Here is a 23,231-nt window from a genome sequence, read left to right on the forward strand (position 1 = left end):
CGATCGGTGCAGACGTTCTTTGTAGTGGAAACTCGAACTCCGGAAACAATTGTGTGTCCTCCTCTGATATATCGGACATGCATAATTCGTAGCCATACTGCATAATAGAATGTCTCTGCAGGCGGAATTGATTCTTGTTGCTTCTCATATGTATCGAGCACTGTATCAGCTGTGCCAGGGAGATGATATGATGAGGGAGAAGTGAATGAGATGAGCGTGAGAACACAAACGTACATTCATAATCAATTGTGCGAGTCTGTTTCTCTGTCAAGAAGTGGCAGATCTCTTGATTACGCTTCATGATGATCAACCTTTCACTATGGTGTACTGAACACGTCTGCCGACCTCGCCTGACAATTTGGCTGTGTGGAAGCATGGTGGGAGGTAAGCGATTGCAGTGCCATGGAAATTGGAATATCTATTTTGCGCTGTGTCCGTATCGGTAAGTCTGCCATCTTGGATTCTGACGTCATTGATGACGGTGTGGATCACAGTCGTGAATTCGAAACATTGAACCATGCTGACTGTGCCGTTCCCCCAAGATCGCTTTGCATTGCTCACTATTCAGACAGCACTAACCTTGAACTGCTACAGACGTGCTCTCTCCACTCCGAGCCGAGGGTCCCTGTATTGCTCGCCTATTGCTGCTACCTATGCCTAGCCGCTATGAAATATGTTTCATTCATTTTTAAGAAAACTATCCTGTGAAAAAAATTGATTTTTTTGTGCATCTTAGCGTCTGATACTTTCACTCGATAAAGAACTGAATTTCTTTGTCATTCGCCATAGTTGCCGTTCTGCATCAAATTACGTAAAGCATATCACGAAATTTTAAATTTGGAAATTTGTGGTAAGGTCTTAAGGGACCAAACTGCTTAGGTCATCGGTCCCTAAGCTTACGCACTTCTTAATCTAACTTTGACTTACGCTAAGAACGACACAACACACACCCAACACACACTCGAACCTCCGACGGGGGAAACCACGCGGACCATGACAAGACGCCCCAGATCGCGCGGGTAACAAAATTTTAAAATAGTTTGCAGAGGTAAAAACGCATTGAGTAGAATTTTGTTCACACTTTACTGTGTATGGAACGTTGATGAGCAATAGAAAATTTATTTAAAACTGAGAGCAGAACTATCTCATTTCATTTTCGAGACATTGGTTTTTATATCTGGCAGATTGACGCGCGAGTCGTGGCCTGTTCTATCCCTGTGCATCGGGAATCATGCGGTCATAACAATCGTCGTATTTCATAAACAATTAAAGATATCGAAACGAGGTTTATTTGTAAATGATAGCGTGCAGAGTAGCATGTGTTGTGTATGATAAATACCGCAGCAGTGAGAGGGTTGGCGGATACGTTGCGTAAACGCATCAGAGCATAGCAGGTTCACTCAAAGGGTTAAGGTCAGTCATCTTGGTTATAGTTTTGAGGAATTTGCCACAGTTTCAATATAACATAGAGGTATTTTGTTAAAATTTTTCTGAAATATACGATGTTTGGCTGTAGCATTGGGGATACAGGTCTTTTCTTGAGTTGTCTACGTAAACCTATGGTGTATCATTGCAGTTACGTGGGGATCGCATTCTTGAAACAAAAAGTCTATGGATACACCTTACTTAATGCTGGTCCCTACTTTGCACACGAGGTTGGCTTCTCTTACACAGTGGCCAGAGGGGCTGAAGATAACGCAATGAAACACTGAAACTGATCTCATAAACAAATCATATTCAAACTATAGACGGCTAAACGTGGTTTTAATTTTACATTTTCTATTGAGCAGCCTGAGTCTTCTAACAATCCTGTTCAAAAACGGGTTTACACAGATGATGTGAAAGGCTATTACAGTAGTGTCTCGTTGAGTGTTTTTAGATTGCATTCTGCGGCACTGGAGTGCTGTACGGAACCCTAGATCCTCCATAAGATGGGAATAACTTTACTTTCAGGTAATTATCAGCTATCGTACAATTTCAAAATATATCATCGTTTGCGGGCCTGTATGTCAACTTTTTGCTAAAATTGTTCCCCCGTATCTGCCATTTTGCCACATATTTTATTCTCTTCGCTTAAATAACCAGTCGACTCCAAAAAGTAGTTGTGAAATACATTTAGTGTTCCAATTAGCGCGCGCGCGCCTCCCCCTCCCCCCCCCCCCCGCCCCAATTTCCCCCCCCCCCCCCCCCCCCCCCACACACACACACACACACACACACACACACACACACAGGCGCGCGCGCGCGCTAGCTAGTGAGGTTATTGCAGGGTAGTTTGTGCTAAGAGATAATTGTTAAGAAAAAATTTCATACTTTGCGCCATTTGCGATTTAATTAGCGTTGAAGTTAGGCACCTGATCGTAGGCGCGCGCATTTAAGCAGCCTGCCAGAGACAGTGTCGCCAAACGTGTTCGTCGTTTGGTTTCCTCAAACCGAACAAGTGTAGCTTTTACTCACCTAGCTTAAATTTATCAATTCGGAAAAGGCACATTTTAATTAGTAATCAGCGTTTCAAGTAGTCTCACAGGCCCACAGATTTCTCCGCTCTGCAGCTTCTTAGCGCGTGCAAGTGTTTGCACTATTCAGCAATCTCCAAAATCTTTTAGTCGCGCTAGTGTTCTGCTTTTGCAGTGCTATCCGGCAGCAGCTTACTCTTCCATCAGGTAATGCGATGGGGTCTACCACTGTTCTCTCCACTGCTCGAGTCATAGTGAAGAAGCTCTTTGTAGCTTTCAGTTGACAGACTACAGCTTGATGATCATACAATGGATGATGGGGGTTATTGATCAGTGTCGCCTCCTCTGCATTGGCAGCAACTGTCCTTTTGACAGTGGGGAGAGCTATTCCAACAATCTGGTAGTTTGTGAACTGGAAATGGCTTCATACATCCCAACAAGGTTCTGATAGTCTCACTAACTGCAGTGTCAACCTGCTTGTTGTGAGCAAATGCACTCCATACAGTCTCACTAAATGCAGTGCCAACCTGCTTGTTGTGAGCAAATTCACTCCATACGGGTGGGATACACTCTGCAGCTGACACACACAAAGCAAGAACAGAAGTTGTCAGAACATGAGGACTACCTTTCCAGGTATACTGCCAATGAATCCCTTTCATATCCCCACTAATTAGTGCACCCATATATATGTAACAGATGGTTTATTCCAGTTGAAAGTCCTTGATACAGTATTTATAAAACACGTTTTTGTGTTTTTTGAAATGCTTAGATCTACATTTCTATTCATTTAAAGCAATCTTTGCATGACATTGAATTGTATCGAGATGTGATTGATAATTTGTGTAGTGTTCTATAGAGAGTAGTTCATTATAGATAACTGCATCATCTGCGAAAAGTCTGAGGTTATTACTAGGTTATTAATAAACAATGATCCCAGCACAGAACATACTGAATCCCTGATAACCCAGATGGTGGCCATTTCTTAATAAGCACTTGTTTAGTACGGAATTAAATGCTTTATGGAAGACAACAAATGTTGCACCCACATAATTGTCTTAATCCATGCCTTTCCTCAAGTAATGTGAAAAAAGTGCTTGTGGGGTTTTGTCATGGAAGACACAATTTTGGATGATAGTTAACCTGCTAGCGTTCTTGCAGACTGTTGTGGCCTGTTGATTCTTCCAACTACTGAACACAGATTTTTTTTAGAGTTGTCTGTGTTATGTAATGGTTAGAATGAGGGCTAATTTGACCGCAAATTCTGTGCAGAATCTGATATGGATTCCCTCGAGTCTTACCACTTTCTTCGATTTAAGCAGTTAAAACAGTTTTGCGTCTTGAATTCCCCTTGTAAAGGAACATTTGAAAACAGAGTTTGGGGTTTCTGGTTTAGCTTTCCTACCATCAGTTTCAGTTGCTGTCTGGACAGTAACTTTTGGTGCCCCTGGCAGTCTTTATGTACGACCAGAATTTGTTTATCTCTATATGTCTATCTTTTCAGAGGTGTTTGTGGGAGTTGACAGATGATGGTTGAAGGTATTGCTATAGCAAGCAGAAGTCTATTTATGTCAGTATTGTTGGCCCCTGGTTTGATCAGAACCGAGGTGGAATCTTCCCACATGTCATTCAGGGGCCTGAAGATGGTGTAGTAAGTCGCCGAAACTGATAGCCAAATAAAATAAGTTTGGAAACTAGAGGGCTGAAAGGTGTTCAATTTGACATCCAGAATTTCTTTGGCTTTTAAGATTCTGCTGCAGTAGTTGCAGGCTTCACATGTTGCCCTTATGGCAGCCAAATGAAGTTCATTCAGGAACTGTCCGTCTACAGCATATTTGGAAATTCCTGTTGCAAACTTCTATGACTTGCCGAGGGGAGTCCACCCCTGCTGAGGGAAAGAGAAAAGTCTGAGTTGCTTGTACTGGTATGTAATTTGGTAGACAGGGTGGCAAGTTCAATGTCAGATGGTCACAAGATGTTATTTAATGTCTGCCGCATTACGAGACCTGGTCAGCGCAGGTGTGTCTCAGATACATTACACATGGTTCCGTACATATTTTTGGAATGCTCCTTGGGTATGGCGAAGCTAAAGGTAACGGAAGAGCTGCTGGTTGGCTGCATCAAGAATATTTTCCACAACATAGCATCCCATCACACAAACTTTTTTTCCAAGTCACGCAGCGGCTCCGATAAACATGCACCTTCACTGTAAGGAGGTATGACTTTGGTGCTCCACAGCAACGGCACATGCCAGAATTTGAAGATGATGTACTGCATCACATTGAAGAGAACATGTCAACGAGTCCTCAAACAGTTGCATTTTCAATGGATGTTAGACACAGTATCAGCTGGGATGTTATGTGTACACAGTATCAGCTGGGATGTTATGTGTGAGCGACAATTACATTCATACCACTTACAAAGGGTACACACTGTGGATCCAGTTGATTTTCTGCAACCCAATGCCTACTGCAAGTGGTTCCTGCACTGCTGCATGCGTTTTCACATTGAGTTCTGTTCACAGAAGAATTTAAGTCCACTAGGGACTGTTCTGAATTTGCAAAACAGCCGTGTTTGGACAGACAAAAATCTTCGTGCCACGCATGTTCATGAATTTCAGAACTGGTTTGGTATTAACATGTTGGCAGTTGTTTTGGGTGGTCGTATGATTGGGCCATACCTTCTTCAATTCACACTAACTGATCCTGCATACTTGATGCTCCTAGAAAATGTATTGGGCCGAATTCTGAAGCTGTACCACTGAATATCCATTATGGAATGTGGTTTCAGCATGATGGTGTACCACTTCACTTCTCATGTGCGGTTCGGAGAAACCATCACAGATACAGTGGTCCAAGATGGATAGGCCGATGTGGTCCAACAGCATGGCTGCCACAGTTGCCGGATTTATCTCATGTGGATTACTTCTTGTGTGGTTGTATGTAAAGTTTAATTTACAAGACACTCCTGTACATACAGAGGAACATCTGCTGATATGCGTTCTGAGTGCTGCACTAGAATTTGAAGAGATGCCGAGTGCGATGGACAATGTGTACCAGAACATGCGTCGTAAGTAAAATGTCTCTAATAACATTTGCAGTCATCATATCGAGCAGCTGTTGTAATCCATCAGTACAGTTATGTACATAGAGTGTGCTGGATTCATTTTTGTTTTGGAGTAATGTAAACATGTCATGTTTAAGTGTTCATACAAACAAACATGCTTAAGTGATAAATGAATATTTCATTATGTTTCCTTTCAAATTGTTACTTAATAATTGTACTACTCCATGCATAATTCAATTTCTTGGGCAGAAGTGGGTGAGTTACACATCTGAATTGAATTATTAAGTTTCCAGACATAGGCTCCTGTTCAAAATATCATGTGCTCACTCCCCTCTAAAGATTATGGAATTTCCGAACACTCTGTATAGCACTGTGTTATTGTGCAGTATTCACTGCTTGTTTAGAAATTCCTTGACAGAGACTATGCAATGCTTTACCTTTTAAATGTTAAATGCTGCTAATAATTGGTCACTGTGTGTGTGTGTGTGTGTGTGTGTGTGTGTGTGTGTGTGTGTGTGTGTGTGTGTGCGCCCGTCCGTCCGTCCTTTTTCTTATTGAAATGCCAAGCAATATCACTCTTCCATTGATTTCTTATCACAAAGCCAATGGTTATATTTTCATCACTACACAAATACCACACACTTAATGTGCCTGGAAAGATCCAGCACCTTATTTGATAAGTGACAATTAATCTAGTGTCGTAAATGCATGTGCGATTTGAACAGCAAAACTAACTTTATGTTAATTATATCACATCCTGACATTGCGACATTGTTCATCAGTGTGGATGGGAAGATATAACCATGTCACTGACACGAAACTGTTGATCACGGAAGCTTAGTGTGAGATATAGATAATGCATTGTATGTTAGGTAAAGGAAAATCTTTGCTTCTGTGCTCCGAAAATAGTCTGGACGTTTGATGAAAGTGTGAAGAGAGGCTACAGTGGGTGAGTAGCAAGTGAAGTCAACTATGGGACAACATTGGACATTACAAACAGATACTGTGAACTGACTATGGCTAAGACATGTATTTGGAGGAAATTATTTTTTTGTACCAGCAGATCTGGTATTAAGATTTTATATGGAGTAAGCCAAATGAAGAATTGCAAAACAAAATTCTTACGACCACAGTAAGGTCCAACAAGGATAGTGTACTTTTACTAGGAGCATGTCTCCTAAGCTAGTACGATTGTACTAAAATTTATTGATGACATTGTGTCTACTGACAATTGCTCCACTGTTGAAACAGTGTTTGGAAGGGGGGGGGGGGGTGGGAAGCTTAATGTGGGTAAGTCGCTGACTGGCACATCTTGAGATATATGATCTGTAAAAAAATACAGCATTGGGGACATCGTTCAGCATTTTTACCAGCAGCTGTTAGTGTCATATTACAAAAACATGACTCATCACAATTACATTTGCTCAAACATTAGGGCCATTTGGTAGTGATACAAGGGCACATTATTCTAGCTACGTTGGGAAAATATTAGAATAGAGTTGTTCATTCTCTTATCTTCTTGTTAAATTGAACCACAATTTTCATTGTAATTTCAAACATCATGAAGATTATGTAGTGACTGTTTCCCTAGGTGAATGGGTAGTGCAGAAGCGCACCCAGGTTTGATTCCTGGTACCTCCTCAGATTCTCTGTACAGTAGAGAGATCTGGTACGGTGTCCACTCAGTCCATGGGAGGCCAGATAAAAAGTAAATTTGGATAAAGGAGCAGTGGCATCACCAGGATTCCTCTACTGGCAATAACAGCTTGAATGGATCAACTGCATGATGATGAAGTGTCCCATGATCATAGATTACTACACATTCTGCCATGTAGGCAACAGTGGGCCAGTCAGAACAGGTCAGAAGAGTAATCTGTGAGTGGCATTTTATATATGTGGTTATCGAGTTGAAGATGACTGTCTGACAAAAACAAATAAATGTAACAAAAGTGAGAACAAACTTATTCCAAATGAAGTCTCCTGAAAGCAGTTTGACATACTGGAATGTTTTGTAAGTGTGGTAACAAGAGAATTAGTCATGCTTTAGTGTGATGTTCAGTGGACTTGAAAACTTTCCATTACCCGAGCGTGTCTTATGCAGGAAAACTAAGCAATGAATCCATCCCTCTGCCCCTCCCACCACCACCCCCCTCTGTCCAAACAGGTCTCGGAAGTCTCATTGCTACCGACCGACTGCTGTGACATTATCAGCCGAACAGTGTTACTGGATGTGGTCAGCTCACTGCTTTCCCGACCGTTGTCAGTTTCCATGACCAGAACCATTACTTCTCGATCAAGTAGCTCCTCAGGTGGCCTCACAATGGTTGAGTGCATCCTGCTTGCCAACAGCTGACCCAAATGGTCACCCATCCAAATGCTAGCCAAACCTGGCAGCACTTAACTTCAGTGATCTGATGAGAACCAGTGTTATCGCTGTGGTAAGGATGTTGGCAGCAAATCCATGGTCTCTTGTAAACTGAAAAGCCATTTGAATAGCAAACATGGACACTTAAGTATTTCTGAAAAAGCAAGTAGCCACTTATAAAACTACTGAAATAATAGCAAAACAAATTCAACCCCACATAATTGCAGAAGACTTAATTTTTTCTGCATCATAAGAAATGGTGAAATTGATGTTAGGTGATGACGCTGGGAAGGCAATATATTTGGTTCCACTGTCAAACTATACTGTTTCCCACCAGATTGATGACATGTCTTAAGATATTCAGTGTATTGTCTGTGAAAAACTGAGCAATGGTCATGTTTTTCACTACAGCTCAACGAGTCAACTGATATAAGTAAGAAATCTTGATTACTGAATTACGTTAGATTTTTGATGAAGATTCAGATATTGAAAAATTCCTTTCTTGTGCTGAACTGTCCTCAGTTAGAGACCTGAGTTTCTCCTGGCGTATACAACTTTCAAATAACTTCCGGGAATTCAGCCAGGTAACACTTTCAGCGACCGCCGGTATTTCGGCGGGAGAACACCCCGCCATTCTCAAGGCAAACTGCAACGGACAGGCGGCGTACATGCAAATTTAATACCTCGGTTCTCGGACCCAAGCAGGAAAGATAACACACACACACTGAACACTAGTGCCACCAACGATGGCCAAAGTCAGAGCTATCGATAGTGAGACTATGAATTCGCAGGTGAGGTAGCATTGAGTCTGTCCCTCTGTTTCTTGACAAGGGAGAGAGCCGGATTCCAAACAGAGTTTAAACAGAAACCTCCATCCCTGTTAACAAGGTTGCTCGCTAATTTAATCTCAACTGCCTCCCGAATCACACTGTCCCAATAGCTGGACGTGCATGCCAATATCTCGGTGTTATTATATAACATGAGGTGACCAGTATCCAAGCAATGTTCGGCAATAGCAGATCTATTTGGCTGCTGTAATCGCGTGTGCCGTTTATGCTCAGTACATCTGTCCTCCACGGTCCTGATAGTTTGACCAATATATGCCATGCCGCAGCTACAAGGGACACGATATACACCCGCCTTACGCAGTCCAAGATCATCCTTAACGGAACTCAAAAGTGCTCTAATTTTAGATGGAGGTCGGAAAACACATTTCACATCGTATTTCCGTAAAATACGACCGATCTTGTTGGACGTGTTTCCTACGTAAAGCAAAAAGGCAGTAGACTTAGGTGTTGACTCAGAATTATCATCAATCACCTGATGTACAGTTGGTCGATAGCGCAACGCACGTTCAATCTGTAATCTGTCTATCACTGTAACCATTTTGACGAAATGTAACTTCAAGATGGGACAGCTCAGCTGGCAAAGTCTCAGCGTCAGAAACGATATGTGCCCTGTGTACCAAGGTACGAAGTACCCCTTCACGCTGAGCCGAATGGTGACAACTATTAGCTTGTAAGTACAAGTCGGTGTGAGTACGTTTCCTGTAGACTGCATGTCCCAATGATCCATCATCCTTCCTCCTAACCAACACGTCGAGAAAGGGAAGGCAACCATCCTTTTCCACCTCCATCGTAAAACGAATCTTCGGGTGGATCGAGTTCAGATGTTCTAGAAAGACATTCAAATTCTCCCTACCGTGAGGCCAAACAACGAAGGTATCGTCAACGTATCTATAGAAACAGGCGGGTTTTAAAGGCGCCGAATCCAATGCACGTTCCTCGAAGTCTTCCATAAACAAATTTGCGATCACAGGAGACAACAGACTACCCATCGCAACTCCATCTGTCTGCTCGTAATACTGGTCATTAAATAAAAAGTAAGTGGATGCCAACACATGCCTAAAGAGATTAGTTAAATCAGCACCAAACCTGGCTTCAATTAACCGCAACGAATCAGACAGAGGAACACGAGTGAAGAGAGAGACCACATCGAAACTCACTAAAGTATCAGAGTCATTCAGCCTCAGTCCCTCCAAACGACGTAAAATATCAGCTGAGTTCCTGATATGATGTTCACACCGTCCTACTTGTGGACTCAACAGAGAAGCAAGATGCTTGGATACACTTCGAGGAACGAGCATTGGAGTCGGCGCCTTTAAAACCCGCCTGTTTCTATAGATACGTTGACGATACCTTCGTTGTTTGGCCTCACGGTAGGGAGAATTTAAATGTCTTTCTAGAACATCTGAACTCGATCCACCCGAACATTCGTTTTACGATGGAGGTGGAAAAGGATGGTTGCCTTCCCTTTCTCGACGTGTTGGTTAGGAGGAAGGATGATGGATCATTGGGACATGCAGTCTACAGGAAACGTACTCACACCGACTTGTACTTACAAGCTAATAGTTGTCACCATTCGGCTCAGCGTGAAGGGGTACTTCGTACCTTGGTACACAGGGCACATATCGTTTCTGACGCTGAGACTTTGCCAGCTGAGCTGTCCCATCTTGAAGTTACATTTCGTCAAAATGGTTACAGTGATAGACAGATTACAGATTGAACGTGCGTTGCGCTATCGACCAACTGTACATCAGGTGATTGATGATAATTCTGAGTCAACACCTAAGTCTACTGCCTTCTTGCCTTACGTAGGAAACACGTCCAATAAGATCGGTCGTATTTTACGGAAATACGATGTGAAATGTGTTTTCCGACCTCCATCTAAAATTAGAGCACTTTTGAGTTCCGTTAAGGATGATCTTGGACTGCGTAAGGCGGGTGTATATCGTGTCCCTTGTAGCTGCGGCATGGCATATATTGGTCAAACTATCAGGACCGTGGAGGACAGATGTACTGAGCATAAACGGCACACGCGATTACAGCAGCCAAATAGATCTGCTATTGCCGAACATTGCTTGGATACTGGTCACCCCATGTTATATAATAACACCGAGATATTGGCATGCACGTCCAGCTATTGGGACAGTGTGATTCGGGAGGCAGTTGAGATTAAATTAGCGAGCAACCTTGTTAACAGGGATGGAGGTTTCTGTTTAAACTCTGTTTGGAATCCGGCTCTCCCCCTTGTCAAGAAACAGAGGGACAGACTCAATGCTACCTCACCTGCGAATTCATAGTCTCACTATCGATAGCTCTGACTTTGGCCATCATTGGTGGCACTAGTGTTCAGTGTGTGTGTGTTATCTTTCCTGCTTGGGTCCGAGAACCGAGGTATTAAATTTGCATGTACGCCGCCTGTCCGTTGCAGTTTGCCTTGAGAATAGCGGGGTGTTCTCCCGCCGAAATATCGGCGGTCGCTGAAAGTGTTACCTGGCTGAATTCCCGGAAGTTATTTGAATTTCCTCAGTTAGTCATCTACATAGTAAATTTTGTTAAGTCAAGGGCTCTTACAGTAAGACTTCTCAAACAATTGTGTCATTGAGTGGGATCTCAACATGACTCTTTCATGCATACTGAAATTTGCTGGTTATCAATAGGTAGAGCCTTGGAAAGACTTTTTGAATTGAGGGAAGGGCTATTAAATATGTTCAGCATTAAAAAGCCAAACTTCACCACTCAGTTAAATGATGATGAGTGGTGTGCAAAGGTAGCATATTTGGCAGATATTTTCCACCATTTAAATTACCTTAATTGAGGGTATGCAAGGAGAAGAAGAAAATGTGCCGATTTCAAGTGATAAACTCGCCAGGTTCTTAAATAAAACTCAAAATATGGAAATCATACACGGAAAGAAAAATCTTAAATAGTTTCTCTTACTTTCAAGGTAGATCCACATGGTGACATAACCCACAAACTCGTTTTAAATCAGCTCTTGGTTCTTGAGAATAACAGGGCACAATATTTTCCCTCCGTCACTGTGAACTGGTTGTGCAGTCCGTGTGCTGTCTCCAGAATCCACCACTGACAGATTGAACACTTTAACTGAAATGTGATGTTATCAAGTTTTGGATGTTAGTGAAGAAACAATACCTAGTAAGAGCAGTGAAAGCAGTTAATACCCTGTTGCATTTTTCCACAGCCTGCTTTTGTCAGTTGGGATTTTCTGCTCTAAGCAACATAAAAAACAAAAAACACCATAGACCTCTCTTTGAACAGGATGTGTGTGTGTGTGTGTGTGTGTGTGTGTGTGTGTGTGTGTGTGTGTGTGTCTTAAATTCCAACACAAACTGAGGTTTTGTGTGAGAAGCAACAGCCTCGGTGTCTCATTGATAACTCTTACTTGTAAGGTGTGAAACAATAAATAACCTGTAACCAAGTTAAAGTTCTACTGGAATATTACTGTATATTCTGTTCATCATTTTTGAAAACAAATATTCTTTGAAATTAGTTCAGTTCCTTTTATTAGCAGTGCTATAAACCTTCAGCCACGTAGCTAATCTCACGCCACAGAATTGTGCCATGGCACACCCGCTTAAAACCATTGCGCTGGAGCATTGCGCAACAATGGAAAATCCGAGGTGGGATGCCAACTAACCAATCTATCCTAACTATCAGACTTGACCCGAAACCAATATTGACCTCTGCCAACTCATATTACTCCTCCACTTAACTGTGATCCACCACACTGCCCCTAAATCATCCCCCGTTTACTTAACAGACTTTCCTAACCTCAAACCTTGTCTGACCATCGTTTCCCAAACCCATCAAAGTGCAAACCAACCTGATATCTGCAGGTAAGAACACAATCCACCACCCAAAAACTGGCTTTATCATAATCCTATCTGCTGACAAAAATCTCCACCACTGTGGTTGAGAACCACTGGGATTACCTGACTGAGATGCACCACCATCCGTCAGATGTTTCCACCTAAAGGACCTGCCACACTGACCCCACTCCAGAAATCCAGTATGATCACCAACCCTCCACCCCCCTCAAATTCCTAGCTCCATCCCAGAAACTGCCTCCTCAGTAGGCTGTGTGTTACCTTCCTCACACCCACAACTGTCTGAACTGCTACCATCTCCTTCCTTTGTTAAAATATGTAAACATCGTCATTCAGGATACCTCATTGTGGTTGCATATTGTGTGCTGAGAGAGAGAATCTCCGCCCTTGTGGACCACGATCTTCAGCTGCAACCAACCCTCCTATATAAAAGACACTTAACAATTTGCTTTACTGACACGCCACAGTTCACAGTTCCTGCCCTTCAGTGCCGTGTTAGTCAATTTTAATGCCATCTCCCTCTACACAAACATACCTTAGATTGCCTTCATAATACACTACATATACCTTTGCCCAGCTGACATAAAAGTTACAACCTTCTTCCTGGTTACTATTACCAACTATCTTGTTGCCCACATCTTTGGAGGCATTACCTACAAATAAATATGCAGTCCAGCCATGAGCAACTGTGTGGTCCCATCCTATGCCAACCTATTCATGGGCCATGTAGAGGAGTGCTTCCCATCCAGAATCCCAAACCGTTCATGTGGTTCAGATCCATTGATCATGATTTGGTTTAACAGTGAGGAACCCTAACCACATTCCTCCAAAGCCTCAACATTGTTTCCTCCATTTTCTTCACCTGGTCCTCCTCTGTCCAACAAGCTATGTTCCTTGATGTCATGCTCCACCTCATGGGTGGCTTTGTCTGTACCTCATCCACAATAAACCTTCCAGCAACCAACAATTCCTCCATTTTGACAGCTGCTACCATTCCACACCAAGAACCCTAGTGACCCATAGTTATTGTATCTGCAGTGACAAGGAGACCCTCTCCAAATATATTGAGGGTCTCACTGCTGCCTTCGCAGACTGACATCTTTTATAGTGGTATCCTGCCACCTACTGAACCTGTGCAGTATTGTAGTCCATCCCTATCACATCCCTGATCTCAACACCTTGCCCCATGGCCAATATCTTGGTAATAGCCCTAGATGTAGAACTTGTCCCATACATCCTACCTATACCACCTACTCCACTCCTATCTCAAGTATCTCCTACACCAGCAAGGGCAGGGCCACCTGTGAAAGCAGCCACGTGATCTACCAACGTAACTGCAACCACTGTGTCGCATTCTACATGAGCACTAACAAGCTCTGTCTTCTAAATGACCACCACTAAACTATGGTATAGAGACAGCTGGGCCACCTAGTTGCCGAGCATGCTACTGTGAATGGTGTGCTTGACTTCAGTTGCTTCACTGTCTGTGCCATTGGATTCTCCCTACCAACACCAGTTTTCTGAATTGTGCAGTTTGTAACTTTTTTTACAACATATTCTTCTTTCCTACAATGCCCTCTGGCCTTAACCTTCTCTAGTCTCTGTCTCCCAACTGCCTTTACCCCTTCACTGCTCCGTTACATACACCTTCTGTATCCCAAGTGCACCTGCATAGTCCTGCATCTCTCCTCTTCCCTTATCTACCCTTACAACCCCTTTCGACACAGTGTGTCCATGCAGCATCTAGTAGCCCACAATCCTGTCTCTGTACAGTCCCATAGGATGTTCCCCACCCTTACTCTGCTGTCCCTCTCCTTCCCAATCCCATAACTCTTTCCCACTATCCATCCCAGCACCCAGCAGAGATCTCGCACACACACACACACACACACACACTGACAGACAGACAGACAGAGACGTTGAATAAAATTGTACACATTTTACCTTTTCAAATAAGTAGTGAGTTATCAGTTTTTAAGGATATATTCTTCTCCTTCCCCCCCCCCCCTCCCCTCCCCTTTCTTCTTCTAAACAAGGTCAGATAAAGATCCCAATTCAAAACGAATAGGAAGTTGAGTCCATGGATTATTGTTTAGTCAAACTGTTTTAATCAGTATTACGAAAGTTGGTTCCAGGTTCTGCATCAGCATGCAAATGTTGTATATTACTCGTATTGTTGGCAGCAAGTGGTTCAGTTTTGTTACATAGAAAGAGATATATGTCTTGAGTTTGTTTATATCCTTTCATTTATGCATTATTATTGTTATCAACTATATTGCAGCACTTACTGTATTTTATTGGTCTGAACTTTGCTGTGTATTTCTTGCTATAGTATCATCACTGTCAAATGTTTCACCTTTGCCAGAAAGAAAATAAAGAGATAAGCAGCATGCTGCTAGTTTCTTAAAACAACATACAATGGAGAAATAACAAAACCAACTGGTTGTTCAATACATTGATCTAAGTTTCGACACCTCTAAGGATAGCTTCAGCAGAATGAAAATTTAAAAGCTGTCTGATTTTTTTTTTTTTTTTTTTTTTTTTTTTCATTGCAAGGTGTACATACCAAAGACTGGAATGTTTTTAATTTGTGCTTGTCCGGTCTAGACATTTGCTATTGCATTCATGCAATGTAACTTGAGGCTTTTAAATCTTATGTATGGGCACCAAAAGGTAGCCATATTCAAAACCATAAAACAATATTATGGGCACCAAAAGGTAGCCATATTCAAAACCATAAAACAATATACTTATTTTTTCCCTGTCTCTCTTTTATATAGGTTCATTAAGGACTCATATTGCCCATATTGTTTTTCAATCCTTGTTGGCGGTATTACATGCAACCAAATGAAGTTTCTGGATGCTGTAAACAAATGCTGTTGTTCTCCATATTCTCTCCCCCACCACCTCCCAAAAAAAAAGAAAGGAAACTGCCCTTGTATTTTTCTCTCACACTTTTTGTATTAAAGTATCAATTTCTAGAGACCTCATATGTGCTTTGTTGTTACAGGAACCAATGAAGTCAAAAGCACCACAGCTGCATCTGGAGTACAGATTCTACAAACTACTCGGATCTCAAGGTAATCCGTCTTTACTGGCAGCTTTCATTTTCTATGATTGATAATGTGACATCTAATTAAGTGTATGTGCACTAATTATAAACAAATAATTGATGTGTTCCCAATGAAGTAAAAGAAACCAGATTGACAGTTTAAAACCTTTCACTGCAGCTAACCAGAAAGGTTGACCTTTCTTCTTAAAATACTTTGTGGATTGTTTAAATATGACATCAGAAAACTGACATGTTTATGTATAATAGGAGTACTTTTAAACAGACATTGGTTGAAACATCGTGTGCAGGTGTAAGCATTGAATAACAGGTCTTTGTTGTAGGTTTATATTTATGAAAGTAAACAAATATTATTATAGTTATTGTTTCATCCAGGTAGTCTGTGTGTATATTCTGAAGCTAATTTTTGCAGAAGAATAGTCTGATAAAAAAGAAACGAAACTGTTCACTTTACTAGGGGACTTGTTGTCATAGCGTAATAATGTATCATTGTTTTTGAACCTGGAAACATGTTCATAAAATGTGACAAGTGTAATTGAACAACTCACTGATAATGAGAAAATAGTTTACAACAGACATTTTCTCTCTTGCTCTGCATCAGAAAAAAATGTGCGTGTTGCATGCCACAAAATATTGAGATTAATACTTCAAATTTGAGCCCATTTAAATCATCATTCATTCCTTACATCACCCAGTACATTTATGCATATAATTTTCCATGAGTATGTGCAGGAACTTCTCAATGTGTGTGTGTGTGTGTGTGTGTGTGTGTGTGTGTGTGTGTGTGTCACGTCTGTAGTAAACTGTAAGTTAATTGCCATTGAGTATCTGGATTTTGGCAAAACTTGTCACTGTGTTAGAAAACAGCACAAAGTCAGAAAAGTGTCTTGTACTACACAACATTAAATGGTTTCAATGGTTTTATCAGAAATTTTTCATTGTCTGTATGTTTGTGACATGTTCGTCCAACAGCAAACTGTAAAAGCCCAGTCTGGTGACAGTACACCAGGCATTGATCGGATGATGATACTTGATATAGAAACTAGTAGCCAGTACACAAAATAAAAGTATGATTGTAGACTAAAGCAAATAATTTTGTTCTGGGGATAGAAAGGCAAATAGTGAACAAGGATGCTAATTTTGTGTGCCAAAGTGAGTGGGAGTGTGCCTGCCACTAATCTTCTTAGCATGAAACCCACTCTACTGCTAATCTGGAAGAAAAATTCAGTGCACTGCAGGCAAGAGTGGAAAAGAGGAATTATTATAAAAGTTAGAAACCCACATCCATCATCCTTTCATTATTTCCTTGAAATACTGCACAGAGCTGATAAGTGCATTGTGGTAACTTTTCAAGAAACTTCCAACTACAAATCGTATTCACAACAAGATCATTAAATTATGGTTAACAGTACTCGATGGAATACCTTTAGGAATAATGAGGTTGATTTGCTGTTTAAATTATCTGTACATTTTATGTTCAGATACAGGTATCATATGTTACTCCACCACAATTAAAATAATCAATAAATCCATTTTAACTTCTCAGGGCGTAAGCAAAATTATGGACATAAAACTGCTTGTATAACTCGCTACCAGATTTATGTACTCACGCATGTTGTACCTTATTGTTACTTACATTGTGCCTTAAAAAGTAGAGAGAGAAGAAGGAAAGCAGCTAAATCTCAGCTGTGGTTTATACCTTGTGTGGCACATCAAACACAGTGCCTTTCTATAACAATCCTTTTTGTCCACCACCGTTGTGTGTGTGTGTGTGTGTGTGTGTGTGTGTGTGTGTGTGTGTGTGTATTTGAAATGTTAACAAGCAGTCTATAACTTTTATGCTTGTCCAGTGCTGTGAGAACAAGTGGAGCGGACTGTGCAGTATGACATACCTGAAATGGACATTTTTGAAATCAGATTATAGTTACCATGGCCGTGTGCTCCGTTTCCCTCAGGAAATTTTAAAAGACTGAGTTTTCAAGGTACATCCGGGGTTCTGCATTGTCGGACACTTTTCTCCAGGAAAATGGTGTGCCTCAGGGTTCCATCCTGAGCGTCATGAGCGTCATCCTCTTTGCTGTTGCCATTAACCCTATAATAGACGGTCTCCCACTGGGCGTCTCTGGCTCCCTTTTCGTGTATGATTTTGTGATCTATTGCAGTTCTCCATGGACTTGCATCCTTGAGCAGCATCTTCAGCGATGTCTTGATCATCATTACTCATTGTGCACTGACAATGGCTTTCGTTTTTCCACTGACAAAATCAGTTGTATGAATTTCTGGTGGCGTAATTGGTTTCATCCACTGTCTTTACATCTTGGGCCTGTTGCTCCTTCATTTCTTGAAACTACAAAATTCCTGCGGCTTAGCTAGCTTGATAAGAAACTTTCTTGGTTCTCCCTCTGGTCTTATCTGGCCGCCTGCTGCACGCGGTCTCTCAATGTCGTACATGTCCTCACTGGTGCTTCCTGGGGAGCAGATCACACTTCCCTCCGTTTGTACCAGTCCCTTGTCCATTCAAAACTGGACTATGGGTGTTTCGTTTATGCATCTGCACGTCTGTCCCTGTTACACCATCTGAATACTATTCACCATCTTGGCATCCATTTGGCCACAGGTACCTTTTCCACTGGCCCGGTCGAGAGTCTCTATGCAGAAGCTGCTGAATTACTGCTGTCATACCCCCCTGACTTTTCTCCTCAGCAAATATGCATGATGTTCGTCTGCCATACTTGGCCACCCATCTTTTGCCTTCGTTGATGAATCCTTTGATTGCTAGTATGAGGCATGTCCCTCTACTCTGTTACCTCCTGGAGTTCACTTTCGGCTCTTGCTCCAGCAGCTTAACTTCACGCTGCCTGCCAGCTTAACTTCACGCTGCCTGCCACTTTCATGATGAAATGTGAACCCTTCACCATCTGGGCTTTGTGTTGTAGCACTTGTTCACCTTGCCTTTATTTGCTTCCTGAGGACACTACTCCAGCCTCGTTCTATTGTCATATGTTTCAAGACCTTCACACAGAACTTCGCTATATTACCTTTGTGTACACTGATGGCTCTTGGATTGACCATTGTGTTGGATGTGCCTTGGTCATTGGAACTGCTGTTTTTTGTATTGAATTCTGGAACACTGCTCAGTATTTACAGCAGAGCTCTCCACCCTGTATCAGGTCATGCAATACATCCAGCAACACAGGCTTTTCAGTTGCGTCATCTGCTCCGACTCTCTCAGTGGCCTTGTCTCTGTGTGCTGTACACCGTCCATCCAGGAAAGCTGTCACTTGCTCACTCTTGATGCAATCACTGTGATGTGTATGAGGGTTCCTGGTTACGTCGGTCTGACAGGAATCGAAGCCGCAGATGCTGCTGGCAAGGCTACAGTCTTCGTACCCCAGCCTGCTAGTTCTTACATTCCCTCTGATGATATCTGTGTTGTCAGGTGGCAGGTTGCAGGTGACATCACTTTGGCATCATCATTGGTCGTCCCTTCATGGGAACATGCTCTGGGGAATTGAGCCCCTCCCAGCGTCTTAGACGACCTCCTCTCAGCCCTGTCGCTGTGAGATCATTTTAAATATGTTGTGTATTGGGCTCTGCCTTTTAGCCAACACCCTTTGTTAAGTGATGGCCCCCCCCACCACTTTGTGCTCGTTGCCCTCAACCTTTGACAGTTCGTCGTTTCCTAACGGAATGCCCTATTTTTAACCACTTACGTTCTCATTTACGTTTACCATCCGAGTTGACCTTTCCACATACATTTTTTTGTAGTTGTCTTTCCTTCTGTTGTTGAGCTTAACATGTAGTTGTTTTTCACTCTCTCCCACCTCCCCCTCTCTCCCACCTCCCCCTTTCCCCCACCTGCCCCTTTGCCCCACCTGCCCAATTTGACATGGGCATGAATGACCCTAGTTGTTTTTGCACCCTAAAACAAAACAAAACAGACAAATGAGATTATAGTTACCACAACCTTAAATTTACAGGTGCATGGCTATTGGTACATTGAACCAAAGTGCACAATCTAATCTGTGATTTACACATAAGACAGACTCTCCTCACCTTAATTAATCGTTGGTGCATAAAAATAGCATCACTGTGTAATATGATTTATTTGTTGTGCCACAATTTTGAAGTAAAATGAATACTCAGTTAGGAACTTAAGTGTCAACAGAATAATAGACAGAAGTTATCTGTATCTAATGTGCTTCTTTGAAGACAGAAGTTGACTGCATCAAACAGTACAGTGGAACAACTTCTGACTGTATAACGCTTGAATAGTGTACAGTGGAGGTCAAAAGCAGGTACTCGAGAGGCTACATACATGATCGACTCAATTTTTAATATGGTTGTGCATTATTTTGAAGGCAAGTTTTTCAGTAGATGTGGTAACTACCTTTTCGTGAAGAGATTCACTGGTATCCTCTTTGATTGTTTGTTATAAATGTAACATGTACATAATAAGCTGTGATTTAAATTGATCATCTTTTTATGGCTTTGATTTCATTATCACATTCCATTACATATAGCTTTCACTCATAACTTACAATAATATTGAATGAATTTGGGACACATATTACTGTCAAAAGTTGTCTGCTAGATATGAGGAAACTAGTCAAGGAATACTTAGAATTTTATTAATGCCCATATTATAACAGATATTACTAGAATAAAATCATGGACTTAATAATAAAAACATCTCGATATTGCAGTCCAAAAGATTAGTAGCAGGTATATCAATGTGTTGTTGTTAAGATGATTGAGTACCACATAGCAGATTGTAACATAATTCGTTCTCAATACTAATTGATTCTTCCGATGTTCCATGTGTGGCATCTGATAAGATAAATAATTTTTCTGTAGTTCGAAGAAATGCCATAAATTTAAAAAATATCATCTGCGCATTATCTTCCTACGTCACTAGCTTTCGTACCATTTGTTGATGCCATGTGTGTCAGATCATCAAACATAATAGTAAAACTTGAATAGTAGAGGCACAAAATATTAGTTGTAAAGATGTGTATTACATTACTGTCTTTTTGCCATAAATTTATTTAACTGAGATAGAAACAATGTTTTATACCTCAACTTGTGATGTCACAACTGGAACTTGTTGTTAAATTTCGATTATTTATTTCTGTACAAGCTTTGCAAACTTTTTGAAGAAAGAACTTTGCTAGCTTTTACATAAATAAAACTTAAAAGAAGTGTGGGGTGTAGGTGGACAACAGTGAGAGTGAGAGGTGGTCCCCCAAACATTCAGGAGATCAGATGTAATGTATTGCTTTTAGAAGGCATCCCGCAAGTGTACTACTACGGGACGTGCGATGGCCGCTACAATGCCATGGTGATGGAACTGCTGGGCCCCAGTCTGGAGGATCTCTTCGTTCTTTGTAACCGCAAATTCTCGCTGAAATGTGTTCTCATGATAGCCAAACAGGTGGTAAGTATAATCCACCATCACCCCACGCTAATCTGCTATACTCGGTGCTCCACACACCACCTGTTTTGTGGATTGTGGAACACTATCTTTTTGTGTTGTTTACCTCTTACTTTGCAAGGTAATTTCAAACTTGCAAGTGGTAAAGTTTGATTGTTGCATTTTTATGGGTTCTTCGCTTTCTGTGTTGTGGTTTTTGAACTTTCTTATTACTACTTTTACCCCAGCTGCGAGGTATATTTGGCACGTATTGTATTACAAAAGATGGGAAGGATTAAAACACTGGAACAAAATGCTTTGTGTAAACCAAGCTAAATTTGTGTTAGGACTTCTATAACTAAAGCCAAGTGAAGCGTTTTGATCATATTTCAGGGAGTTTCAGTTCCCTTGAATATAACTGAAATTAAATAAGATTACTTTTGCCTAGATAAATTTCATTGGTTTGCACCCAACATTCTGAGCCCTTTTGCTTTTCTGGAAAGTCATTCATACTTTCTTTATCACTTCTTATCTCCCAATAGTTGCTCCTACAGAAGTATTAAACAGTGTTTTTCAAACATTTGTTCTTGTCTCTTCAGTAACATATCTAATTATATGCCATTACTGCTTACGATGTGTTATGTCTGTGCTATATTTGTTTTAAACTGTTGCTTTACCTACCTACATGTCAGATACCCTAACATGCTCCTCTTGGACCAACATTTTCTGTCATCTTTATGTTCATATATTTCCATAATATTAACTGAACATTTACCCTATGTAATCTGATTATGATGAGGTTTATCTTGTACTTAAGAATGTATGTATGTAAGGAAAGAAAATGGGAAAAAAGGAAAAGAAAACGAGAAAATCGCAACACTGAAAGAGAAGTGTCGTAGTTTATATTCAAATATTTTTTGTGACTTTTCCCCTTTTTTGTTTCCAAAGGCGATTTCTCATAAGTTTTACATCCATCCCTTCCTTCTATATCTTTCCATTCCTTATCACTAGTGTCATCACGTACTCATCCATATTTTTTCCATTCATTTCGAACTTTTGTAGAAGGAATCCCTGAGGTGTTCTACTTCGGACCTTGTGGGAAGTACAACGCGTTAGTTATGGAGTTATTAGGACCCAGTCTGGAAGATTTGTTTGACCTGTGTGGACGAAGGTTTTCTCTCAAGACAGTCCTTATGATCGCCACTCAGCTTGTAAGTATAAAGGTTGAAAATAAGTAGTTCTGTATCTTCCCAGCAGTATTTCTTTGTATTGTGTGACCATTTCGTAGACTTTGGTATTTTTCGTTTACTTTTCTTTACACTATATTTTCATATAAAATTTCCTGAATATCAGTGTCCATTTTTCTTTTTTGTATCATTTCAGTTATTATTGCAACAAATGGTACTGTCAGTGAAATTTTAAGGAGATATTGTCAACTAATTCAGCATCAAGACAAACTTTTTTTATATGAAGCGCATTGCTGGGCTTCCATTGAAACCTACTAAAAACTTGCAGGATGAAGGACGTGTTCTAGCGATTTGCATCAGTTATTTACATTTTCTTTTGGTTTCATTTTCAGCCCAGATGTTTGATGCTGCATTCATTCTTCATTAATCCATTCATTCCACATCACTATTCATGATGGGAGAGTTTCCTTTTAAACCTAACTCATATGTTGAAGCTTTGTTTTCATGTGAGTTGAAGCCCTCACTGTAAAGCTCAGTGAAGTTGAGCACCAATTTCCTTCATACTATGCATGTTTTGAGAATAGCTCTTTTTCCTATGTTAGGAATTGGATATTTGAAAGAGTTCAGAGTAGTTTTGCTAGCCAAACTTCCATGTAACTAAACTTTTCTCAAAATTGGGGCATTCTTTCTCGACAACTCTGTCATACTCTGAAATTGTGTTTTGGTGCAAGAGGAGCAAGGGTACTCAAACATTCCTTCTTCCGTGTGTCTTTGGTATCTTAGTTAGTTTTTCTTCCTATGTGTAAAATTATACAGATGCATATCTTAGTTTGATGTACTATGTCAACAAATTGTGTCTTAAGTTAATCCCCGTAATAATTTGTATAATTATTAAAAATCTTTCAGTGTGAAAAACTTTTTCATTACTATTTATTAGGAACATTGAATTTTACATAACATTTTCACACATATTGTGGGTAATGGAAC

General features: G+C 40.9%; 1 protein-coding gene across 2 annotated transcripts in view; it reads left to right on the forward strand.

Annotated features, from left to right (window-relative positions):
- Positions 1-23,231, forward strand: part of LOC124621774 (casein kinase I) — a 306,630-nt gene that overhangs the window by 204,343 nt on the left and 79,056 nt on the right. For both annotated transcript variants that reach the window (XM_047147207.1, XM_047147208.1), the window contains exons 3-4: positions 15,585-15,654; positions 20,930-21,081. In XM_047147207.1, coding sequence (XP_047003163.1) covers positions 15,585-15,654; positions 20,930-21,081 — 222 coding nt within the window. The remainder of the gene's footprint in view (positions 1-15,584; positions 15,655-20,929; positions 21,082-23,231) is intronic.

This window comes from Schistocerca americana, chromosome 7 (assembly GCF_021461395.2).
Source record: "Schistocerca americana isolate TAMUIC-IGC-003095 chromosome 7, iqSchAmer2.1, whole genome shotgun sequence".
Lineage (NCBI taxonomy): Eukaryota > Metazoa > Arthropoda > Insecta > Orthoptera > Acrididae > Schistocerca > Schistocerca americana.